This window comes from Solanum verrucosum, unplaced genomic scaffold, assembly GCF_900185275.1.
Source record: "Solanum verrucosum unplaced genomic scaffold, falcon-dt-bn FXZP01000261.1, whole genome shotgun sequence".
NCBI lineage: Eukaryota > Viridiplantae > Streptophyta > Magnoliopsida > Solanales > Solanaceae > Solanum > Solanum verrucosum.
The window spans coordinates 14,762,762-14,780,720 of record NW_026019969.1 but is presented as its reverse complement, the minus strand read 5'-3'; the positions used below and the strand labels follow the sequence as shown (position 1 = coordinate 14,780,720).

The 17,959-nt window shown below is 32.8% G+C and overlaps 2 protein-coding genes and 1 pseudogene across 4 annotated transcripts; 1 reads left to right on the top strand and 2 right to left on the bottom strand.

Moving 5' to 3' along the window:
• Window positions 1-67: 67 nt before the first annotated feature.
• On the bottom strand, window positions 68-3,069 carry LOC125815873 (protein CHROMOSOME TRANSMISSION FIDELITY 7-like). Its single transcript, XM_049495437.1, has 6 exons — window positions 2,901-3,069; window positions 2,170-2,431; window positions 1,965-2,060; window positions 1,776-1,844; window positions 1,114-1,463; window positions 68-203 (listed from the first exon to the last, which is right to left on the bottom strand). The coding sequence occupies exons 1-6, from the start codon at window positions 3,056-3,058 to the stop codon at window positions 68-70; spliced, it is 1,071 nt and encodes a 356-aa protein (XP_049351394.1). The 5' UTR covers window positions 3,059-3,069.
• A 5,558-nt stretch (window positions 3,070-8,627) lies between these two features.
• LOC125815824 (protein FMP32, mitochondrial-like) lies at window positions 8,628-11,643 on the top strand. Of its 2 annotated transcripts, XM_049495380.1 has the most exons (8): window positions 8,694-8,839; window positions 8,927-8,990; window positions 9,457-9,588; window positions 9,690-9,749; window positions 10,950-11,026; window positions 11,101-11,157; window positions 11,260-11,326; window positions 11,470-11,643. In XM_049495380.1, exons 1-8 carry the CDS (start codon window positions 8,721-8,723, stop codon window positions 11,587-11,589), a joined length of 696 nt encoding a protein of 231 aa, XP_049351337.1. In that variant the 5' UTR covers window positions 8,694-8,720; the 3' UTR covers window positions 11,590-11,643. The 2 variants fall into 2 exon arrangements, with proteins under 2 accessions (XP_049351336.1, XP_049351337.1); XM_049495379.1 differs by having other exon boundaries at window positions 8,628-8,990.
• Window positions 11,644-14,796: 3,153 nt separating this feature from the next.
• Window positions 14,797-16,267, bottom strand: LOC125815813 (GATA transcription factor 5-like; annotated as a pseudogene). The gene is made up of 2 exons (XR_007442196.1): window positions 15,727-16,267; window positions 14,797-15,623 (listed from the first exon to the last, which is right to left on the bottom strand). The product of XR_007442196.1 is annotated as a GATA transcription factor 5-like (transcript).
• Between the last annotated feature and the right edge of the window lie 1,692 nt (window positions 16,268-17,959).

Sequence of the window (17,959 nt, the reverse complement as noted above, 5' to 3'; positions counted from 1 at the left end):
TACATCCTACCCTCCCCAGACCCCACTTGTGGAATTACACTGGGTATGTTGTTGTTGTTACTTGTTACTACACATCAGAAGGTGTATAAACCAAGAATGAGTGACTGCTTGTATAACTGGAGATGAAGACCGTTCCAACTGAGGTTGGCTGAGAATAGGCTAACTCTGAGCTTTTAAGAACTAAATCCTTGCAAAAACTTTCCCTGAATTGAAGAATGAGAAGCTAGTTCAGACTAAACGTAGATAGTAAGCAATGAAAATATATGTGGAGCTTAGGCATTCCAGACTGCAAATGGCAAAGAGGGAGTTTAATTTAAAGAGAATAATTACTACCCTTTTCTTTTTGAGAAGGTAACATATTATTTATATATATATATAAATTAACTACACAAAAACTGTGTAGTCATCCATATTTACAGTGTGATGCAATATAGATGGAGTACACTGGTAGGATCTTCTCATACTTCATAGATAATACTTGCATACCAGGACCCCTTTCAGAAATGATTATTAAGTGCAAGTGAAGAAGAATTCAGCTACAAGTTCACAAAGGCACTCTTGTCAAGTCAGAGCATTAGACTATTCAATCTATGAGAACTAAGTTTGTTGGATCAGTGACAGTCGTCTTTCTTCCTTTTACAATGGTCTCGTTTCTCAGACATGAACCTTATATTTCCAATTGAAACTAAGTAGAAATTATTAGTTTTAACCCCAACAGTTGTCTTTTTAGATTTAGAGAAGTCAATTCCTTGTTCAATCCTCCTCTGAGGGGCATTTCTATTTAAGCTTTAGAGAATCCAGTTCCAGTGGAAGACTAAGTAAGGCACAGTATAAGGTCCAATCAATCTCCTCCAACAGGCAATAGACGGCTCTGACCTGACCACAGTCAATCGGTCTATTGTTCTGGTTCTATATAGTCTAACCCTAACCTCACTTTCGACAACAATAATAGGTTCTATAACCGGATCACACACACTAAGAACACGGCGGATTAGAAGGGACAAGAGGTTCTGCTCATCAAAGTGTGACACGCAAGGTCAGGAGATTTTAACTTCACTAAGCATGCAATGTATTTTCAAGGAACCATAACTCTGAGAAAGTGAATGGTGTTACCTAGCAGCATCCAGCAAATAGCTGGCTAAATGTTTTCTTCTGTTGGAGGGAGTAACCCAAATGGCTCTAATGCCACATAACGCAGATACAGCTTCCATCTCACACAAGACTACTCCACTGATGCTTTCATCTGACTCTTCATGACTTTTAGTTGAGTGATTTCTTCCTACCATTTCCCTCTGGAAACTCACTCCCCCAAATTGGAGCGTGGTTGAAGTCCGTCTCACTTCCTTCTCAGGTGAAACATTACACCTGCTGCCCTCTGGTCTTGAGAGAATCTTATAAGCCTTCTTTATGGGCTCTGCTACAAGACATCCAGATATTCTTTGAGAAGATATAAACAGATACACCTGTTAACAGGACAAATATTTCAGAGTTTCATTCACAGAGCTAGTCAAACTCAACCTGTCACATAACCACCACACAAAGGGAGAATTCTTCATAAAAATTAGCAAGCAAAATGAGAAAAACCACTCAATGTCATAGGATGATTACGAAGCCACATTGAACTCAAGTAACTTAATACTCAACTTATAAAATAAAACGTAGCAGAGAATAGGAAGCTGGACAGTTGAGATTTGATATTGATTAGAGCAAAATTTTCAACAATGAAGTTTGCTTTCTATTACTATAAGTTTCATAAAATTGCAAGAGAACAAAACCTTGCATAGCTGATGATATATCCACCCATCTCCAAGTTCCATCTCCATCATCTTCACAACTTCCTGTACCTGTCAATAACATACACTCTCTAATTCTATGAACTATGTTTAATGCGATAATCTAGGGAAATATCAATTGTGAAAGTCAAAACATGTTTTTTCATGCATAACCAAATAGTATATATAAACCTTATTTCTCTGAGGAGGAGGGTCATTGTCCAGCACCAGGATAATACATCCAATTTCAAGTGAAGGAATTCGAAGTTTTCTTTCATTCCGCCAACCCTAGACATTTTATCAAAGCATGGTAGAATAGAACTTTAATCTTTTACTAACTTTATATCATCAAGCACAACAGAAAATTTTGAAATACCAGAATTTGTTGCAGAATTACCTTAAATGGAATACCATGCGTATAATTCTTGTGAAACGTCTTATGAAACTTTTCATCCTCTTCATCACCTCTGGCATACTTAAAGCCACAGACAATACAGGTGTGTAATAAAAAATCAGACTGACCCAATTCCAAATAGAATTGCGCATACTTTCTCTTCTTATTCAGAACTTTCCCCGACTTCGTCACCCCAAAGTTTGGCACAATATTCTCCAAGTCTATTTCCTTGGATGCTTCACCAGCTGACGCACCATTCTTTTCACTGGAAAATCAGCTTAGCATAAGCAAAGAACTTGAAGAGGAAAGAGAAAGGGTCATTTATGTTAGGTAGTAACAACTCTGGTGTATAATTTCCCTTTAAACACATGCTAGACAATTTTTTATGCTAAATTTGTTCAAGAAAATTAAGAAATATTGTGTAAGGTGGAGGTGTTCAAATGAACTGAAGCTGGTAATGTCAAAATCTACACGAGTGGTGTTACTAGTTGTGGTTTCAGTCACATCGTCCATGCCTATGACCATATCATCTCTACAAATGTTTATGATATTTTGGCATATGAGCTAGGGGAAGATCCAGTGCCTCCCACCAATATATCAGCCACATGTTACTGACTCATGAACAGATAGAGGAAATGATAACTAAGATAATTAAAAATGGATGTGCTTATACAGCTGATTGCTGAAAAAAAAAAACAATTAATTGAAGAGAAATGTGGCAAAAAATATCATACCAAATTGAATTTTGAGGTCTTCGCTGGTAGGTAACCAGAATTTCTGGCTGTACCCTCCCATAATCGAACTCAGCAATGCAACATTGAGATGGGTTTGCACTCTTGCGTGTAGGAGATGAAGACAAGGGCATGAAAAAGTTGTTAATCTTCGATTGCATGTTTCAATTTCTTTGTTTTTTTTTCGATATCCTCTCAACCTTTTTCACCGTTCACAGTTGTATATTGGCCATTCCTACAACAAAAACAAAACAAAGGAAGTGGAAGTCTAATTAGCCTTTAGATAGGTTGTTACCTTTAAAACGGGCTTAACTCAATTTCAAAAGATAGCTCATCCGGGTAGGATTGCCCAAGTTCCCAGTGGCGGATCTAGGATTTAGAGTCCGTGGGTGCCAAATAGACTTATCGATTAACAATTATTAAAAAAAAAAAAAAATGTGCCAGCTGTTTTTCCTTAAAAAAGTGTTCTTGGAGCCTTTTTTTTCTTAGCAAATTTCTCAAAAAAATAGGTACAAATGGGATTCGAACCCGCAACATCAGCCTTCTAAAGTTGCCCTCCTACCGTGGCACCACAAGCCAGTTTTGTTCTCTGGGTGACACGCTTTATATTTATACGATATTATATATATATACCTATGTATATATAGAGTTTTCGTCAAAGTTCGGGGGTGGCGTGGCACCCCCACACGCCTATGTAGATCCGCCACTGCAAGTTCCCATAACCAAACCATCAGTTCATTCACCAACCAATGTAGGACTCTAACACCCTCTTCACACCCAAGCACAATGGGAACGTGGATGGGGAGCCCAAAAAGGATGTGTCTGACTCTCGTATCATGTAAAGAAATGGATAATTGAGCCTAACTCAACCCCAAAAGATAGTTGTTAAGTCTATATAAGCACACCACCGGTTTATTCCCCAATTACAATCAATGTGTAACTATTAAGACACTTTAATAAGCTCATTCACATACGTCAATTAAGCAAACAAAAAAAATTCCAGAAATCAAAAGCTGCCTAACATAGGAGATGAACTATTGAAGCAGTAAATTAAATAGAAGACCAGAATAACACGGGAATACGGAATTCTGCAGCACACGTGAGTGAAAATAAATAAAAGTAAAAAAAAACTCACCGATTTCAAAAGTATTTCTGAGAGTCAGAAGAAAACGAGAAGAACCTTAGTAGCACTCTTCGCTATTTTTCTTTGGTTAATTTGGCGGGTTTTGAAATTTGGCGCCTGGTTAATTTGGGGGGAAAATTGACTTTTCCTCTTTGGGCTTTTTTTTATGAAAAATTATATATAATATCAAACTATTAATTCAAATTAAATGCTATAAATATAGTTTGATTTAATTATACCTCATAGCAAACTATTGATATTTTACCTCTCTCCTGGTGAATCTCGCTCGCCACTCTCGTTCTCTCCCTAGCCTCTCTCATTTTTTATACAAACGCAAGTGTATAAAGTGCGTTTGTGTTTGTATAAAGCGAGAGAAAATTGTATATATACATATAATTTCGTTCCCCTCTCCCAGATCTTGCTCGCCACTCTCCCAGATCTTGCTCGCCACTCTCCCAGATCTTGCTCGCCACTCTCCCAGATCTCGCTCTCTCACTTTATACAAAAAACACAAATTGTATAAAATGCGTTTGTGTTTGTATAAAGCGAAAGAAAATTGTATATATACATATATTTTCGTTCCCCTCTCTTCCCTCTCTCAGATCTCGCTCGCCACTCTCCCAGATCTCGCTCTCTCACTCGCCTCTCTCACTTTATACAAAAACGCAAATGTATAAAATGCGTGAAAATTGTATATGTACATATATTTTCGTTCTCCTCTCTCCCCTCTCCCAAATCTCGCTCGCCACTCTCCCAAATCTCACTCGCTCGCTCGCCTCTCTCACTTTATACAATTGATTTTTTTGTATATGTATACCAAAGCAGATTATACAACTGTTTTCTTTTGTATATGTATAGCGAAATATACATATTTATGTTTGCTATGGAGCGCAATTATGCAAACTTTGTTATAGCATATAAATATGAATTTTGTGTTTGCTATATGTGAAAGTTGTTCTTTTTTTTATTGGATTGTGGATGAGGATTGTTTTGTTTTATTTTATTTTTCTAAAATGTGTAATTTTGGCAGAAAATTTTATTAATGTGTATTTGTTGAGAATTTAAAAAATACATAAAATGTATATGTGAAATGTAATTATTTACAACTTAGGAAAGTAAAATATGTAGTTCGTTATTAATATATTTTAAGAGCTTGAAGTTAATTATTTGAAAAAATTTGTATCTCATATAACTTTAACATTATCACATCTATACTACCTTAAAAGCATGAACTTTCTAACTTTAATGTTAAATTACTATAATACTCCCAACTTAAGACACCCAACTCATTATATATTCTATATTTAATATTATATTTATATACACTATATTATATTAAATGCAAACACCTTTTTACATTGATGGGTAATGACCTTTTCGAAAGATTGTGTCTTTTTTTTATAGAGTTGTGACTTTTTCGATGAGTTATGACATTTCCGAAAAGTTGTGATTTTTCTAAAGGATTGTGACTTATATGAAAAGACGTAATAAGCATATTTCATACTATCATTTGTTGTCTATAAATAGAGTAGGTTTCTCACACTTTTAAACTATAAATTTTGCAAGTTTTCTATTCTTCTACTTAAAAAAAGGAAGATTGTGAGAGTTGTTGGATTATGCAATTACAATTTTTTTTTGTGTGGGTAAATTAGATAGATCAATAAAATTTGATGAAAAAAGGAGAATGAAATAACTCAACTTCAAACGAGAAGAGTATCGTGATAATATACACACTCATTTTCATAGCCATAAAATATATTTTTGCAGCAACTCTTCCTTGACAAGAAGTTCAATAATTTTCCGTTGCACAAACTACAACTTGGTGTTCAGAATCTGAAAAGTCTCGAATTGTTGGAGAAAAAGTATTTATTCAATAACTTGTTTGAAGAATCCAAACTACATTTAATAAGTACTCTTTCATTTTCAATTTATTTGTTGTACTTTTATTTTTATTCAGTTTTATATAGAATATTCTTTTTTCCTTAGGGGTGAGGACGCATCTATAAGACTACAAAGTTAAAAGATATTTTTATATATTCTACATATCATCCTTAAATTAAAAGTCTTATTTATTTTTTAAAATTTAATATCAAATATAAATTAGACCAATCTATATCTATCTTCTTCTTTTTTATCTCTACTACCTTAAAAGAATGAATTAGTAACTTAAATGTTAAATTATTATAATACCCCCAACTTAAAACACCAAATGAAGTATATCTTCTATATTTTATATTGTATTATATTTATTTATGTGTATTATATTACATTATATTAAAGGCAGACAACTTTTCACGTTAAAGGATTTTGACATTTTTGAAGAGTTATAACTTTTCTGATGCGTTGTGACCTTTTTGAAGGGTTGTGACTTTTCTGAAAAGTTGTGACTTTTTCGAAGGGTTGCGACTTTTACGAAGAGTTATAACTTTTCTGATGAGTTTTGACCTTTCTGAAGGGTTATGACTTTTCTGAAGGGCTGTGACTTCTTTTGATAAGGCACCACAAGCAGTTTTTCATACACTATCCTTTGTTGGCTGTAAAAAGAGGGCCTTCATAAAAAATTTAAACTACGTTTTAAAAAAAATATTATTATTATTATTCTTAAAACACACAATTTAGTATATCTTCTATATTTTTATGATAAGAAACAATATGCACATACTAATATTACACATTTTAAATTATAAATGGAGGGGTTTTCTCACATTTTTAAACTACAGCTTTTTATGTTTCCTATTCTTCTCTTCTTAAAACCTCATGTTTGATTTATAAACGTTGACAATCTCAAAGTTCAGTGAAATTAGAACACTCCATAACATGAATGTTAAATTAATCTAATAATCTAGATAAAACATCCAATTTAGTATATCTTCTATATTTGATATCAATATTTATTTATATTATATTATATTAAAAGTAAGAACACCTACAAAACAATAATAACAAAGTAATGCACTATGGAGAAGGGGTAGAAAGTTTATTTAAGAGGTGTAACTAAGAGATTTTAAGAATGACTAATTTTTTATTTAGCAATATTCATATTGTTTTTAAATATATTGTGGTACATGGTTTGATTTTCACGTGCAACGCACGTGTGTCAAAACTAATCATACATATAAACACCACACTAGATCTTTTGTTTATCTCACGAGATAACATGTTAGTTAGATAGTTGAGTGTTATCTTATTGATCCTTTCTTAGTAGTCGTGATATTACTTTGGTGTTTTTTTGTTATGGTGTTTGATTATTGTTATTATTTTTTTGTTTCTTATATTTCGAATACTGTATCATTTTGATATGGTTACTGTTCCTCTATAAGAATATTTTGACATTCTTTGTTTAGTATTTTGTCATAACTGAAAACACTTTTATTTTAGAGCAATTTTCACATATAGCAAACACAAATTTATATTTGTATGTTATAACAAAGTTTGCATAATTGCGTTTCATAGCAAACATATATATGTATAATTCGCTATACATATACAAAAAAACAGTTGTATAATTCGCTATACATATACAAAGAAAGCAGTTGTATAATTCGCTATACATAAACAAAAGAAAGCAGTCGTATACAAAAGATCAATTGTATAATATGTGTATGTATAAAATGAGAAAGAGAGAAAGACAAAAGAAAACTGGGCAGAGAAATATTTGTATTGTATAATTATAAATGTATAGGACGAAGATATATGTATTTGCATGTGTATATACAATTTTCTCTCGCTTTATACAAACAGAAGCGCAATTTATACATTTCGTTTCTATTTGTATAAGCGAGAGAGGCGAGGGTGGCGAGCGAGATTTGGGAGAGTGGCGAGCGAGATCTAGGAGAGGGGAACAAAAATATATGTATATATACAATTTCCTCTCGCTTTATACAAACACAAACGCATTTTATACATTTGTGTTTGTATAAAAGCGAGAGAGGCGAGCGAGACTTCCACCAAACGAGAGTGGCGAGCGAGTTTCCACCAGGGAGAGTGGCGAAAATAACAGTAGTTTGCTATAGGGTACAATTAAATCATAGTATATTTATAGCATTTAATTTGAATTAATAGTTTTCTATTATAATAATTTTCCCTTTATTTTAACGCATGATTTATGTAAAATAATTTTTTTATTATTCAAGGATGTGAAAGGTTTGTTATATTCCATATTATAGCCTTCTCTGAACTGCTTATGAAATTAATGTGGGTTTGTTGTTGCTGTTGGTGGTGTTAAGTTTATTCAACTCTTTTTTAAATTTTCTTATCCTTCATTAATTCAACATTGGGATTCCAAATGTCAGAAAGAAAATAAAATCACATGGAAAAAGAAACCGATAGCATACAAATAGAATTAAAAGCAGCCGTAGGATTGCAAAAAAACGTTGAAATTAATTTCTTCCGCCATAAACAATGAACAAACTAACTTGTAAAACTCATTAACCAACACAAGTCACTTACCATTCTTAGCTTGAATCTCGCATTTCTCTCTATCAGTCCACACCTTTCAATATTAAAAAATATATATATTACATACATTTTACGATTCATCATTTACTCGGAATTTGACTACAAATTCTTCTTGATTTGTTCTTCTTGCTGCATTCTTCAGTTATTAGTATCTGAAAGAATCAAACAATTTTTTAATTTTTTTTGCTCGCAAAATTCAGGTTTCTGTTAGGATAATGCGAGCAAAATTTTGAAGAAATTTAATGGCTGTTGTTAAGCGAGTGGTTCCATTAGGGGTTAATTACGGTATTAGTTTGTCCAAATTGGGAGGGATTAACAATGTAGCCATTAATGTTCCTGCAGCTTCATTGCTTGTAAATAGGTCTCAATGCATAGCCGATGGTTATAATTTCAAATTTTACAGTTTGTATTCGTCAAAATCTTCTGCTCATTACAAGTTTGGTTATAGGCAGATGTCTCAAATGGTTAAGCTGGATAGCAAACGTGCCTTTCTCGTTGATACATTAGCTATGGTAATTTCCATTTTGTTTCTCCATTGTTCAATTTCCTTGTTTTGAAATATGATACAGTCAAATCTCTCTATAATAACGTCATTTGTCCTGATATTTTTTAACTGCTAAAGCAAATACTGTTGTAGAGGATATATAGTATGTAATATAACATAACATAAACGATTGGTTCCCCAAAAAACCTAGTTGTTATAGTGAAAATGTTGTTATAGAAGATTGCGTTTACAGAGAGGTGTAACTGTAATTTACAATTTTAGGCACTGCTCTAGTTTGTTCGTGTTAATTTGATGTTATATATTTATGCTCTCTTTGAGTACTTATATTGTTACTTTTTGTCTTGTATATAATATTGGTTTGAGATGAGTTTAAATGGAGCGACATTGCTAATGAAGATTTCTATAGCGACCTCAACTTGTTTGGAATTGATGCAAGTTGTTGTCGTTATAATGAGAAGTTGGTGTGTTGACAGGTTCGTAGATTAGAAGCACAAGGTGTACCTTCAAAGCAGGCAGAGGCAATAACATCTGCGATCACTGAGGTTTTAAACGACAGCTTGGAAAATATTGCTAATTCTTTTGTTTCACTAGCTGAAATGCAGAAAGTAAGAGATTCTCAGATAATAATTTATTTTTTTTGGTTTTATAACAACGTGCCGTTGTTGTACCAATATGAAAATGTTCTTTTATTTGTTTGTCTCTGTAGTCTGATTTGGTTCAAGAAGCCAATCTTTCCAAGTTCAAATCCCTACTACAAAATTCTCAGGTAAATATATTTCAAGTATTGAATTGTCAGAAGGTCTCATCATGTGATATATAGCAATCTGCTCTTTTTTTTCTTTTCTGGTTTGTAGAATAATTACTAATGATATATCAAATGTACACCTTTTGATTCTCTTCTTGGCCTATTTTGTACCAGTAGTCTACCTTTATCTGATCTGGTTCTGAAATTGTAATGCGTGGAGATGTATGATTTTGAATGCTGTTTGGAGCCAAATAGAAATAGTTCATTGTTGAGTTTGTGAAAAGATACAACCCTAATGTGGCAGTTAAAAATGGTTTTCTCTTCTACCCCTCTCATCAGCTGATAATTAGAGATTCTACAGTATGTTTTGAGTTGGATCTGCATAGGGCTCTGCACGTATTTCTTAGGATCGAGAGGTAGGGATATCCGCCAGTTATTCCATTTGCTACATCAATTAAACATTGTGGGAGCTCCTAATCGATGCATTAAGTTTCTTACTCCAGAATCCAGATATTGATTCATTAAAAATTCTTCTCATTTATAGTTGACAGAAGTATGTGAACACTGAATATAGCCAAATAACATGCCAGTATCACTTATTCAGTGATTCCTCATATAGGTCCTACTAATAATATATCCAAGTTCAGGAAAGCCATTTTTCTAGGACGCTCGCTATTGATTGGATCAGATTGTGTATCCTTTAATCAAGGGTTGCTACATCCACAGTGTTATGTACGGATCAAAGGAAAAACCCAGAAATCTAGTTAAACTTGCCAATTGGAAGAATGACGGACTATGTGACAATGTGGTCTAAGGATTCAGTGTTCACACACTTCTGTCACATGGTCCGTGATTCCTCTATTTAAGCGGAGGAATTAGCTTCAAGGAGCAAACCACTTATGCAATTCAGGTTGTTTATTAAATCTTCTACTACAGAGAAATTCTGAAGAAATGGTATATACGGAAAGTCTGGTGGCTTGAAATGAAAGTTCGACCTTGTTCATAAGACTGAATTGTTCAGTCGATCTCCATAGCTAAGTGAGTGATGTGATGTCATAGCTTCTAATCTTTTGCATAAAAGTTGTGCTGATGCAATGTGAAGCTTTAAACTCTATTTGTTGGACTGTTGATAATTGCTTACTGTAATGCCTTGTGCTTTTTTATGTTTCCAGACTTGCAAATATGAATTTGAGTTTGATATCTGAAGTTCTCTGATTGCAGGAAAATCATCTTTCTCTACTGCAACATGAAACTGAAAAGTTTCGGAATGATATTGAGAAAGTGCGTACTGAATTGAGGTACATCTGAATTGTGTGAAAGTTGATTCTACTTTTATTTGCTTACTTTGTGAACCACTTATTTGCTGATATAGGTATGAGATTGATAAGCTTACTGCTGGTCAACGTTTGGATTTAAATCTCGAAAGAGGGTAAGACTTTCAAGAGTTCCTATCTAATAACGAAGACATTTTTATACTCCATAATAAATCAATGACTAGTAGTGGCTCACTCCAAATTGCAACTTGTTGCAGAAGCATTCGCGATGAACTTGCCAAGCAGAGTACAGGGACCACCTACCTTACTAACAAGCTAGATCGAGTAAGTGTTTACTCTTGGTTACTATAGCGGATCTACACTAGACATAATTACTTCTAGCTCAGACTCTGTCTATATAATATTATACTAAAAGTGGGAAGCTCCAAAGTTAACTACGTTATGTTAATATTGTGATACGTGAATAGGAAATCCATGCCATGAGGGCCCAACTTGAAGCTGGAAAATATGAAGTCATCAAATATTGTATAGGAAGCCTTGTGTCCATCTCAGCTGTTGGCCTTGCTGTGCTTCGGTTATATGCTTAAACAGATGTTCCAAAAGAAATTTATGTTGACTCAAAAATAGGAAGAAATATAGTCGTTAACGTTATTCTTTTGGGAGCTAGTTTACTCATAGATGAATCAATTGTAATAGTATTCGAATTGGCAGAAAGGTTAACAACTTTGTACAAATGAGTATTATAATTTAACATAATGTTACTTTTTTTGAAGAGACATTGTAAAGAAAAGAAAGACCCATGTCAGAGAATTATTACGTTCAAGTTCAACCTTTTCAGTGGACAATACACATTCTTGCAATTATTGCCTCATTGGCCAAGCTTCTAGGAGGCGCTTGGTACGGCAATTGAGATTACTCTTGTCATAATTCAAGGGCCGTTCCAAGAAATATTTAGTAGTTAAAATGGCCGGAAGATAACAACAAAATAATAGTGTGCACCGATAGACCTAAAGAAACTCTCTTGATGGGAGGGGAAGGTCATATGACCAAAAGAGGAAAAAAGGAGCAATGGCCATCATACTATGTTCATAGAATGATCACATTTTTTAAATTGTCAATATAATCGAATAATTCTATTCGAGGGATCTTTCGCCCTTTCAGAATTGCATAGAATTATTTTTTATTCGTTATTGATGGATTATTCATTAGAATCAACATTCTTTTTTCCCTTAAAAAAACACTTTTTGGAGATATTTTATCTCAAGAATTGATCTATTTAAAGTCTGCTAATGCAAATCAATTTGAAACTTTAGACTTACCTACTCTATTAATTACTATAATTACCTTTCTCATATTCTTCAAAAAAATCAGATATCACAGCTAACAATCCATTGTGTAATATTTTATTTTTAACCCAAAAAATAATGATTGTATAAAAATTAAAATAGTGTAAGAAAACGACAGTTATGGGAAGACGAACCCCATGTTCTTTCATTACAGTTAGCACGTCCTTAATGATTCCTAACTACTCCACCATTTCACGTGTCCACATGACATGCCCCAAAATTATTTATTTACACCCACAATATTTATATCAAGTCCAAAAAACTTAAGTAAAAATAAAAATTTAACCATGAATATAATATATCAATTAACAATAATTAACTTATATGCATTTATATCATATCCGGCATATATTGTCTCTCTAAACACTAGGTGTGTATAGTTTTCTTTACTATTATCGCACGTAGTATTTATACAAAATCAAAAAATTTAGGGAAAAAGGATAAATATCCCTGAACTATCGTAAATGATATGCAGATACCCTCCGTCACACTTTTGGGACATTGGTGCCCCTGTCGTCCAAAAACTAGAGCATATATACCCTTTATACTAACGGACATACACGTGTCATAATCTTATCCACCGATCGACATTTATTAAATATTGGATCGACGGATAAGATTGCGCCACGTGTCCCTATTTAGTCTTCCGTTAGTGTGAAGGGCATATATGCTCTAGCTTTTGGATGGCAGGGGAACCAATGTCCCAAAAATATGACGGAGGATAACTGCATACCATTTTCGATAGTTCGGAGGTATATTCGTCCTTTTTCCCAAAATTTAACCTCACTAGTTAAAAACTGAGTGATAATGTGTTTATGGAAATCTCTCTACATTAATTGGTTAGGTGCAACATGGGCCTCATTATTGATGGGCCATATGTCTATTACGGCCCAATTGGCCCATCCTTCCAAAAAAACCATGATAGGCCCAAGTTAATGAAGTCAATAAAAATTGAATCGTTTTAATTGGATAGAAGAATAGAGTGAGTCAGAGAGCATTAAAAGTGGTCACAAGTCATTACTGAAATTCTCAATTATTATTATAGAGGGAGCTGTGGTATTTCTCGTACTTCTATTACTTCTTTTTCTAAATTGCTTTGAATTATGTTTCTCTTAAGCTGAGTGTATAGCACAAACAACCTTTCTATTTTTATAAGGATTAGAGCTGCATATGATTTATCCTTCCTAAATTCATTTTATAAAATCATACTGAATATATTGTTATTGTCGTTGTTATACGGAGTGATACTATTTGAAAACACCAACAAAAGTGGGCATATATACCACACACCGCACCACCCTTAGTGGGCTCCAACCCACCTAATGACTTAAATACGAAATGGGCCCATTTACCTTTGCCTTTAACGTTACGATAATCTACCACACACACTCACCAATGCATTGAATGTTCCCTTTTTCTTTTCCTTTCTTTCTTGCTAGTAAGGTAGTGATAACATACCAACATGGGTCATATATTGGGTGAAACTGTTTAATCCTTAATTAAAATGCTTGTGTTTGAGCCTTGAATATGAAGAAATCCTATTGAGAGCGTCACCTCAAAATGATTCCCGCAGTACATGATTCAAATTTAATCTGAGCTCCAATATGAACTCCGAACACCGAATAAAAAGTAAAAAAAAGTACTGATAATTTGAATACTCCCTTCGTTTCAATTTATATATTTAAATTTAACTCAATATAAAATATAAGAAAGTAATATTTTAAATCTGGTAATTTAAAACTACTAAATATGTGGTATATACATCAAATGTTCTTTGACTCTCACGATATTAACATGTCATATACAATATTGAGTGTAAAAAGTTATTATAGATCAAGAAACTGACATTCTTTTTAAAGCAAATTATCAGTTAAAAAATAAATAAAGTGAGATAGATCAATTGGATGTTTACTGTTCAAATCTAAAAATAGAACAATGTTATTGAGTATATATAGCTGACATAGTGACATTCAAAGAAATGAAGTCAAGGGGCATATGTTAAAAATTGATAAAATAGTTTCGACCAAATTGTAAGTGTTAAAGAAATTTATTAAGTATATAAAAATTTAATTTGAAATCTATCCATGGTTAGTTAAACATCATTCATAAAAAAAATTAAAAAATTAAAAAAAATTATATTGTATATGTAAATTCTGTTAGATTATATGGTTAACTTCCAACAAATTAAAAGATTAACATGGTTGTACTTTGAGCTGCAGTTGTTGTGCTAAATTTGGCAAGCGAATTAATTATGTGAGCATTTAGATTTTCTAGAGTTGTCAGAAACCGCTCAACCGTTTTGAATTTTTCCAACCCACTTTTCTCAAAAATAAAAATAATAAAAACAAATGAATGGTTTCTATAAGATTGACCACTAAACTGCGAATAAATTAGATTTTACACTGCAAAAAAGAAATTTAAAACCAAAAAATATAAAAGTGGCAAAAATCTAAAAGTAAAAATTACAATAACCTTCCTAAAATACGTTACATTTCTACGTCTACCCTTCCTACTACCCACAATTTACCAAAATTTTCACATTTAAACCGCAACCGAGCTAGACCCTAGACCGTTTTTAACTGAACCGGGTTTTTTCATTTCAACAAGTTGAAATCATAGAAGCAAAACCGGAGTCAATAACCTCACCGGTTTCCTTCTTCCGCCGCATCTCCAAAACTTTCCGGTGGCTATTTGAGTGAACTTCTAGAGAAAAAGTTGGACTACAAGCAGGTCTATACTCAGGAAAAAGCCGACCGGATTTGTATCTAACACCACAAGCGTTGCACAAAGTTTTTGGACCCAATGGACCGGCTCGCCACTGGGGTGTTTTTTGAACCTGACAATGGGTACACCGACGGCCTGAACCGGTCTCTGCTGATGGATTCTTTTTTGGCTTCTTCAACGGTGGCTTTTCTACGCTACAAAACAAGTCACCGTCATAAACCGGGTTCGTGAAAAAAACCCGAAGGGAACGGTGAAGAACCGTACGACGAAGAGGTGGGAGAAGAAGAGTCTCCTGAAACTGTCGACGACGGAAAAGACCATGTTCTTCCAGCCGGTCTGGACCGTTTGCTTCTCGGTTTCACTGGAAACGGTAAAGGGAAACATGGAACTCTCATTTTCTTAACAACCGGTCTAACCACCGGTTCAGACCGGGTCTCTGTAAAATCACCGGTTTTGTCCTTGAAACTTTCGGCTGGACACAACAACGAAAATTCCGACGGAGTATCATCAACAAATTGGGATAACCATTCAAGATTCTCCATTTCATCAACCTGTTAAAATGGGTTTTCCATAAAAATCCAAATATTACAAAAAAAAAATAAAAAAAATAGGCAAATTTCTCTTTTTCCCAAGGCGAAGGCCATGAGTTTTTACCGGAATAGGGAGTTCGCCGGCGAGAGAACCAAAGCTTTCCATGCCGGAAAAAGTAGAATCCTGTGAATTTCTGTTCTGAGAAGACCCAGAAAAAAAGGTTTTCTCATCATCTTCATGTAGTTCTGGGTCTTTGAAATCTTTGTCAGAAAAATCCAAAAGATCATCAACTGAAAAATCCTCAGTCGCTCCATTATTAATCCCTGTTACACACCATATATCATCAAGAAAAACTTGTTGGGTATTTTTCATAGCCATATCTGAGAGAAAACTGGATTTCAATGCTCTTGCTTCAATCAACTCCATAGGAGAAAAAATTGAAAACTAACACCAAAAAAATGAAGTTTTATTTTTAAAGGTACAGAGAAGTTTACGTTGGTTTTATGGTATGAAAATTGTGAAGAAGAAGTTGTAGAATTGCAGAAGAAAAAAAAGTAAAGAAGAAGAGTTTTTGGGTTAAAGCACTGAAAAGGGGGCGAAACTAGTGGGTGGGTTATTGTTTTTTTCCTCTTTTTATCTACTTTTCTCTCTCCTTTTTATGAAAAAAATAACTGTAGGAATTGAATTATTATTTTTTGTTTAATAATTGAGGAGTACTATTTATTACTACGGTGGGCCGTTACGCATGAAATTGTAATTTACAGATGTTGAAATATTATTGGCTAGGTGACAAGTCTTTTTTTTTGTGACTGGTCCAGAATTTCAAGTAGATTTTTTGTAATATTCTGCTTTTTAATTGTATTTGTTGGAAAATAAATTTAAAAAGACGGATATTTATTTGATTTATGGTTTACGATTCAAAGCCGAGAAAGCGAAAATGAAAGCTTTGATAAAATTTCAAAGTTTCTTAGAAGAAAAAAAAAATGAAAAAAAATGGTCAAAAAGAGAGAGCTATTCTAGTTCTAGAAAGACAGCCCTTAAATTGTCTTAAGTAATTACCGCGTTGAATTTTAATTGAAGTTTTCTTAGTGCAGATAAGATTTGTTTCTCTATGGTCTCATTTTCATTATAGTATTTATTATAAGTAATTGATTTAAAATACTTATTAATTTTAACTTTATCTTATTTTAATTAATAAGTATGAAAAGATAAATATTGTTTTTTTATTGATAATAAAGTGAAATTTAAGGGTGTAAAAATAATATGTCAAATAAAATAAACTGTGAAGTGATTAAAGTTAGCTGTTATTCACTAGGCATATACGCGGAAATACACAAGTTTAAGCAACAAATGGACCTCGATTTCATCAACCTTGAGATACATATAAATACTTCATTTTTTATTAATTTTTTTGGTTGACCTAATTATTCAATATTTTTAGCAAACAAAAATAATAAATACTCAATGAAGTAGTGGGAAAATAACAATTTTGATGAAATCTCACCTTTTAGCTGGTGAAAATTAGTTTTTCTAGCACTCCATGAAATACAAAATTCTAAAAGTTTACTGCATTTTATTTTTCTAATTCTAATTTTGGGCAACCATTTTTTTTTTGAAAAGATAATATTATTTTATACAGAACTGCATATTTTTTGGCAACCATTTGATCAGTGATGGAATGATTTTTCTTTATTTTATTACTCTCTAATTTCATTTTATATGTTCAATATGCATTTTGTTCTTTTGTGTAAACATTAATAATGCTTTAATTTTACTAATTTTTTTGTATTTACTATATTTTGAAATTCTAAAGTCAAAAATTATTATTTAATTATGATAGTAAAATTGGAAAAAGAAATCATATCTTTATTCTCTAAAATGAATTAGTAAATAATAAGATTTTCAATTTTAAAAAAATCAGATTAAAAAAATATTATTTTTTTTTTGTGATCAAACACCTTCTTAGTCACATATGGTCCTATTTGCCAGCAAATATTAGTAGATCTTATTAGCATGCATTTAACAGAATGACAGAGATCTTGTCAATGTGATATTGGGTTGGTGGGGGTAATGTAGGTCAATAATCAAAACTTTAGTTGGCAACACAATGATTATTGCTTTCATTGTGGTTTATCGAGAAGCATTTGCCTCCTCTTTTTCTTTGAAATTTACGATGGAATAAATTTGTCTATGTTAATAAAAAAAAAGTGTCTGTAGTATTATTCCTTTAATATTCGAATTGAATATTTGATACAGAGCAATAGTTCGCATGCGATTTAGTTGAACACAATAGATTTTACTTAAGCACAGTATTTATGTTAATAAGTTCAATAATATGTACAAATATTAAATTTAA

What these genes read in the sequence shown, in the direction of transcription:
- LOC125815873 (XM_049495437.1), bottom strand. Translation starts at nt 3,058, where the DNA reads ATGCAATCGAAGATTAACAACTTTTTCATGCCCTTGTCTTCATCTCCT. An exon ending in AGACCTCAAAATTCAATTTG is followed by an intron (nt 2,432 to 2,900) that starts GTATGATATTTT and finishes CTGATTTTCCAG; the next exon opens with TGAAAAGAATGGTGCGTCAG. An exon ending in CGCATGGTATTCCATTTAAG is followed by an intron (nt 2,061 to 2,169) that starts GTAATTCTGCAA and finishes TAAAATGTCTAG; the next exon opens with GGTTGGCGGAATGAAAGAAA.
- LOC125815824 (XM_049495379.1), top strand. Translation starts at nt 8,721, where the DNA reads ATGGCTGTTGTTAAGCGAGTGGTTCCATTAGGGGTTAATTACGGTATT. An exon ending in AAAGTGCGTACTGAATTGAG is followed by an intron (nt 11,027 to 11,100) that starts GTACATCTGAAT and finishes TTGCTGATATAG; the next exon opens with GTATGAGATTGATAAGCTTA. An exon ending in TTACTAACAAGCTAGATCGA is followed by an intron (nt 11,327 to 11,469) that starts GTAAGTGTTTAC and finishes ATACGTGAATAG; the next exon opens with GAAATCCATGCCATGAGGGC.